The 6,522-nt window shown below is 63.0% G+C and overlaps 1 protein-coding gene across 1 annotated transcript in view; it reads right to left on the reverse strand.

The window, feature by feature from the left end:
- The window catches only part of Telo2 (telomere maintenance 2), a 35,391-nt gene that overhangs the window by 20,363 nt on the left and 8,506 nt on the right, over window positions 1–6,522 (reverse strand). Inside the window, exons 2-14 of the mRNA XM_013011266.1 lie at window positions 5,473–5,563; window positions 5,116–5,263; window positions 4,642–4,744; window positions 3,044–3,112; window positions 2,758–2,899; window positions 2,538–2,674; window positions 2,002–2,081; window positions 1,733–1,843; window positions 1,383–1,471; window positions 1,150–1,241; window positions 870–986; window positions 675–746; window positions 318–509 (exon numbers count right to left, since the gene is read on the reverse strand). Coding sequence (XP_012866720.1) covers window positions 318–509; window positions 675–746; window positions 870–986; window positions 1,150–1,241; window positions 1,383–1,471; window positions 1,733–1,843; window positions 2,002–2,081; window positions 2,538–2,674; window positions 2,758–2,899; window positions 3,044–3,112; window positions 4,642–4,744; window positions 5,116–5,263; window positions 5,473–5,563 — 1,443 coding nt within the window. The remainder of the gene's footprint in view (window positions 1–317; window positions 510–674; window positions 747–869; window positions 987–1,149; window positions 1,242–1,382; window positions 1,472–1,732; window positions 1,844–2,001; window positions 2,082–2,537; window positions 2,675–2,757; window positions 2,900–3,043; window positions 3,113–4,641; window positions 4,745–5,115; window positions 5,264–5,472; window positions 5,564–6,522) is intronic.

The following is a 6,522-nucleotide window of genomic DNA, read 5'->3' on the forward strand; positions in this document are numbered from 1 at the left end:
GGACGTCCCACATTCACCACTCCTGGTCCTCACAGTGGGACTTGTCAGCACCGTGATGCTGAACAGCCCCCAGGCTCTCGGTCAGCCCTGTGGAAACCCAGACTGTCTAGATACTGCCAACATGTGGGGTAGGGTAAGATCACCTCTGGCCGGGAAGCCCAGCCACACGGCGGCCACTGGCTGACTTCTGATGGGCCACTCCAATTCCCATTCTGACTTGCGTCGCCAGCACAGGAGCCGCCCCCTGGTGCACATGGACCCTGGGAGCACCTGACTGCTCAGCCTGCCACCCCCTCACGCAGTCCAGCTCGGCTGACCTTAGAGAACCGCCGGGTCTTGCTCCTGATCCGCTCTTCCACAACCACGCGCCAGTCAGGAGCCGCAGCGCTGCCAGGCTGAGGGGTGGCCACTGCTGGCAAGCTCTGGGGGCCAGGACGGGGGGAGCCATAACAGCCAGGCCTCTGGAGGCGCCCTGGCCGGGACAGCTCCTGGGCTGCCAGAACCAGGACCTAGAAGAGAAGACGCAGGGCAGAGCCAGGGCTCTGCGGAAGGACCGTCTTCTACAAGTCAGGGCCGCGGCCATCCGAGCCCCGGGGCACCTTCATCACTCTCTGCAAGGATTTGGGGCTCCCTATCTTGGGGCAGCTTGGGACCGAGAGGGCCAGGGCACTTACGTCCAGGATGTCCATGCGCTGCCGGAGGCTGTAGTTCAGAGCGTAGAATTGTGAGGTCAGATACTCTGCTACCTAAGCCATGAGAAGAGAGACGGCCATGGGCCAGGCCTCCAGAGGCCTCTGCAGGGTACAGGGCAGAGCCTCCGCCGTGCTCCCCACCGGCTGCCCTAGCTGGGTCACTGTGCGGGGACTCACCCGGGCGGGGTCTGTGACCGTGACCAGCACCAGGGCTCTTTGGCGTAGTCTCTCGAATCCCACCAGGCAGGTCCTGTCCTCCAGGTGCAGCAGCACCCTGGCCAGCTCCACACTCACCTGGCACAGCCGAGGGGCGGGGTCAGGGGCCCACAGCCCCAGCCAGCCACTGCCCACTCGGCCCGGGCCGCCCACCTGCCACCCGCTCAGCAGGGCTCTGATGAGGCAGGCTCCCTTCCAGGAGGGAGAGCTGTCAACATTGGGCCCAACCACTCCTGCTCACCTCCCGAGTGGCCTCAGGGCTCCTGTGGACCAGGCCCTCAAGGGCCTGCAGCGCGGCCTCCCAGCACTCCGGGTCCTCCGACACGGCCAGGACTGCAGAGAACCAGGCAGGCCCGCCTCAGCCCCGGGGCCGGTGGGCCCGGGCGGCCAGGACGGCCATGGGGATAGCCGGGCTCAGCCACCCCTCGGCCAAAGCCACAGTGAGGCCCACATGTGACCCCAGCCAAAACCCACCTTCCACACAGTCTCGAACATACAGGGGCACCTTGCTGCTCTTCAGCACCTTGTCCTGTGACATGTCATAGGGGACGAACTCATCGTCACTGTGGACACAGAGCAGATGGTAGAAGCACCTGTCCCCAGAGAGCAGACTCCCACTCTCTAGGGACAAATCCTGAACATGCTGAGATTCCCCCAGGACTCCAGGAAAGACAACCAGCAAGGGCTGCAAAAATCAGAGCGGGGACAGGCCCCTCGGGCTGAAAGCAAGAGTGGAGGCACCGGGAGCACAGGAGCCCCGCAGGGCACCCTCTGCCCACAGACCGCTCGCTCGCTCACCCCGCTCTCCAAGGGCCCTGCCCTACCTGTCCAGCTCCGAGCCGGAGCCGGAGCCCTGTGGCAGACCTGGGGACTGGGCACCATCTCCGGCAGTCTCTGCAGGAGTCTCTGTAGCCGGAGGAGCCAGGGATGGGTCTCTAGGGAAGGACAGCAAAGTGATCGGGGCCGCCCGTGGGAGCCTCGGCCGGCGTCTGTGGTGAGGCTTCTGCCACACCCACCCACATCATCCCTGACTTCTACCAAGGCCACTGACTTCCCAGAGGGAGCTTCAGACCAGGAATGCGGGGGCCCTCACCTCGCCTCGGAGCGGTTCCCCAGAGGCTGGTGGGTGGCCAAGGCCAGCATCTCACGGCTCACCTCGTCATCGTCTTCATACTGCAAGTGCAGATGTGCCAGGGTCAGCATTGCCCACAGAGGCGCATGCCCCCGAGGGACAGCCGCAGCCTGGCCTCCCCAGTCTGTCCAACCCCATGGAGCCTGGCCATGCTGAGCTTGGCTCATGTCCCCTGCGAGGAGCTGAGGATGGCCGAGGTGCCATGCCCCGAGGGCATCCCAGGGGTTCAACAGACAAGGGAACTTCGGCCAGCACCGTGAGACTAGGCAGGGCGGGGTCAGGGACCCATGCAGGCCAGGCCCAGTGGTAACCGCACAGCGGGCAGCAGAAGCAAGCCACCTGCTCAGAGCAACCTGTCGCCAGCTTGGCCAGGCCTTCCAGCAGCCCTGGGCAACAAGACAGGCTCTTCCCCTGCCCGTCTGGAGGATGTCTGTGATGAATCCGGCGCAGCCCCCATGCGCCAACACCCCGGCCCCCAGGAGGCCGGCCCTGCCTACCTGGAACTTCAGGGCGGGCCCCTCAGGGTGGGTGCGGGAGCTGAGGGCTTCGGCCACAACCATGCCCAGGCGGCGCACGGCAGGCAGGCTGCTGTCCAGGTGGCACTTCACCCCTGCCATCATGCTGGCCAGCAATTCTGGAAGCAGCAGACGTGAGCTGAGGGCTCCTTGGGGGGCCCACGGCCAGGCGGCGCTCAGGCCTCGCGTGCCGCACGCTCACCGTCCCGCCTGTCCTGCAGCTCCGGCTCCCCGAGGTGCGCCAGGCAGATGAGGATGGCTGTGCTGATGTAGCGCTGTTGAGCCAGGGGCGCGTGCTGGACGGCGCTGCCGCTGCCCCACGTCTCCAGCAGCTCCTTCAGTGCCTGTGGGTGGTGTGGTCCTGCCTGGTCAGGCAGCCCTTCTGCCACGGCCACTGCAGGGGGCTCCAGCACACACAAAGCTAGTCCCGCCATCCCCGCCCGAGGACGCCCGGGCCCCCTGGGGATGAGATGAAAGGCGGCCCTTACCTGGACAAGGAGCGGCCGCCGCTGGCTGTCTGCGGCCAGGTACCCCAGCAGGCTCTGCAGCATGGGCGTCTGCGGCAAAAGCCCGCACTGTCACCGCAGAGCACGCTCTCCCTGCCACCTAGTGTTTCTAAGGAAGTTGTCGTGTCATCCAGGCTGGAGCACACGCTTAGCGATGGAGTAGCTCGCCCTAGTTCTGGCTCCCAGAGCGGAAGTCACTCAGCCTGCCTGTGGCCCCACCCCCAGGGTGTGTCCCGTGCCAGCGGGACACAGCTTTCTCCTTACTCCTTGGCCTTCTTCCGTTAGCAGAACTGTGAAATTCAATTCCTTGACTCCCAACTCCTACTTCTCCTTCCCCTGCGCTTCACTGAGGGCACTGGTGGGGACGAGGCTCCTGCCACCAACTCCAACACCTCCTCGGATGGCCGCCATTCGCCACGCTCGGCTCTAGGTTGCCAGCCTCTCTGGGTGCTGACCTGGCCTCGGGCCGCTCATTGGGCAGTTGCTCTTTCACCCAGGAAAGGGCACCTGACGTCCACGCTGGCACCTGCAGTTCTCGCTTTGTGTCCGTCCCGATGGGATTGTGAGGCGAGGGGCTCCGATACCCCCTCACAGGGTTGGGTGGGGCAGCTCTGGCTCTCCATCTACTCGGGACTGCATCTGCCCACTGCCCCTTGACCAGCAGCTGAGCTAGGAAGAGCTCAGGGCTTCCCTCCTGCTCTATGCAGAGTGGTACCTGGCTGCCAGTGTAGGCCACTGTCCCCAGCTGCCCGCCACGCAGCCAGTGGGGGACTGAACTGCACTTCCACCCTGGCTCCACCTCAGTCCTCACAAGAGCCAGAATGAATACCAGGCCCACAGCGCACTCGGCACAGCCCTGCGCGGGTCTGCCAGCAGCCTAGTTGGCCTTTTCAGCTCCCTGCCTCCTGCCGTTGCCCCAGAGAGACCCAGTACCAGCGCAGGTCAGCCTGAGGCTGCTCCCCGGGCCTGGCCAGGCCTCCTCCAGGGCGCTGCTCTCGCGTGCTCAATAGGAGGTCTGCTGCAGACCCCGGCAGCCCTGGCCTGCCCCCAGGGCCAGCAGCTCCTGGTGAGGCGCTGCACTGCTGGCCTAGTGTGCAGCGCGGCCCCCTCGCTGAGGGCGATGGCTGTGAGGCAGGTGCCACCCAAGACAGAGTTCAGCTCACAGTAATCACTAAGAAACCAGCCCCACTGTCCCGCTTTTGACACCTGATGCCAACATGCCGGCCACCCTGAGCTGGACGCTGGACGCTGGGCAGCCACATCCTGGCACCACGGAACAGAGCTGGCAAGGGCTCCTCCTGGGCAGGAGGAGGGCCAGGGACATGTGAAAGGCCTGCTTGGTGCCCAGTGCCCGGGTCACAGCAGGCCTATCAGTAGGAGGGATGTGCCCACACTTCACCCACCCTTCCTGGGGGCGGGGGGGGGGGGAGTTTGTGCATGTGGCGCTGGCATGGAACGCCGGGTCTCATGCAGGACAAGCAGGCAGACTCTCGCCCACCAAACTCCATTCCCAGCCAACTCCGTTTCTGATAGAGTTCTCCCAGTGCTCAGGGCAGCACGTGGCCTGCTTGCTTTCTCACCGTGTGCCGGTACTGCAGGAACAGAAGCTTCTGGGTCAGCACAAACTGGGCCTTCTTATTCTTCACCACTAGGTTCCCCAGAAGTCGAGACAGGACTTCAGGCCTGTGGGCAGGGACGGGAGGGGCTGGGTCACAGCTGTCCTTGGAGTGTAGGAAAGGCACTCTCCCATGTCTGCTCTTCCTTCTCACCAGGAAACGCCAAGGGCCCTGGAACTGAAAAATCCTGTGGACTGCAGAGGTTGGGGGTCTACTTGGGCATAGACTCGGGGTGGGGTGGGGCAGCTAGGCTGTGAAAAGCGTAAGGACCTGCACTTGTACAACCAGTGGCCATCTAGAAACACCGGTGCTGAGGAAGAGCCAGCCCTCGCACCCCACAAGTGCAACCAGGGTGGAGGGCACACAGACAGTGGCCTCAGTAGCTCCCCACCCGCGCCCCAGAGAAACACTAACTCAGAGGGGCACCAAGCGGCTTACCCCGGCGCAGCCTCCATGAGCCCAGTCAGCACAGCCTCCATGGCCCGATCAGGCACCTGCTCCACCAGGCGCCAGCAGACCCGCTGCCACAGACAGCTGTCCTGGGTGAGCGCCGTCAGCCGGGGCACCAGCACACCCAGGATTTCCTCTGAGGAGACACAAGCCTGGGCCTCAGGAGCTGTGCCCGGCCAGGGGGCCATGGGCTCACAGCACAGCCAGGACTCAGAGTGGACACCACAAGGGGGCCCACTGAGGACAAGACTGTGGGGATGCACAGTGACACCAGACTACCCCCCCAACACCCACTCCCATCCCCCACCCCCGAGGAAAGGTGCGAGGGGAATGGGTGCCACTCACTCTGTCTGCCCTGGACGCAGACCTTCCCCAGGACTCGAGACACGAAGGAGACGGAACAGTCCTGGCCCCCTGAGACAGAAAGCAAGACTGACTATGAAGGCGCGACGGACGTAAGGAAGCCAAGAAGTGGCTCCTATTTGTGAGAACACTGCTCCAGTCAGAACAGGTGTACGAGGACAAGCCAGTCTCCTGCCAGCCAAGATCTAGACGGGGAATGGCACTCAGAAAATGCCAAAGCTTCACCCATGCCAATCAGCCCCCCTAGCCATCACTAAATGCCTGCCACACGAAAATGGGCAGAGTCACCAAGGAAAAGCAGGCACTGAGAGGGGACTCGGAGCAGCACTGGACTGCGGCACGGCGGTGGGCACTGGAGCAGCTGCCACCGCTCACGAAAAAATAAAGGACTTGCTCATCAGTGAAAGAGGAGCCATGAAAAGATGGAGAACAAGGAGAGAACTGGGCTCAGGAGCCAGGGCTCACGCCTGTCACCCGGCCACTCAGGAGGCTGGCAGCGGAGCCAGCCTGGACAGAAACATCTACGAGAGGACTAGAAATGTGGCTCAGTGGTAGAGTGCTTGCCTAGCTTGCATGAAGCCCTGGGTTCCATTCCTCAGCACCACATTCATAGAAAAAGCCAGAAGTGGCACTGGGGCTCAAGTGGTAGAGTGCTAGCCTTGAGCAAAAGAAGCTTGGGGACAGTGCCGAGGCCCTGAGTTCAAGCCCCAGGACTGGCCAAAAAAAAAGTATGTGAGCAGCTCATATCTCCAATTAGCCATCAAAAAGCCAAAAGTGGAGCTGTGGCTCAAGTAATACAACACGAGCCTTGAGCAAAAAAGATAAGGGGGCTGGGCACCAGTGGCTCACACCTGTAATCCTAGCTACTCAGGAGGCTAAGATCTGAGGATCATGGTTCAAAGCCAGCCCGGGCAGGAAAGTCCATGAAACTTTTTTTTTTTTTTTGGGTCCGGTCGTGGGGCCTGAACTCTTGGCCTGGGTGCTGTCCCTCAGCTCTTCAGCTCAAGGCTAGCTAGCACTCTACTACTTGAG

This window comes from Dipodomys ordii, unplaced genomic scaffold (assembly GCF_000151885.1).
Source record: "Dipodomys ordii isolate 6190 unplaced genomic scaffold, Dord_2.0 Scaffold14, whole genome shotgun sequence".
Lineage (NCBI taxonomy): Eukaryota > Metazoa > Chordata > Mammalia > Rodentia > Heteromyidae > Dipodomys > Dipodomys ordii.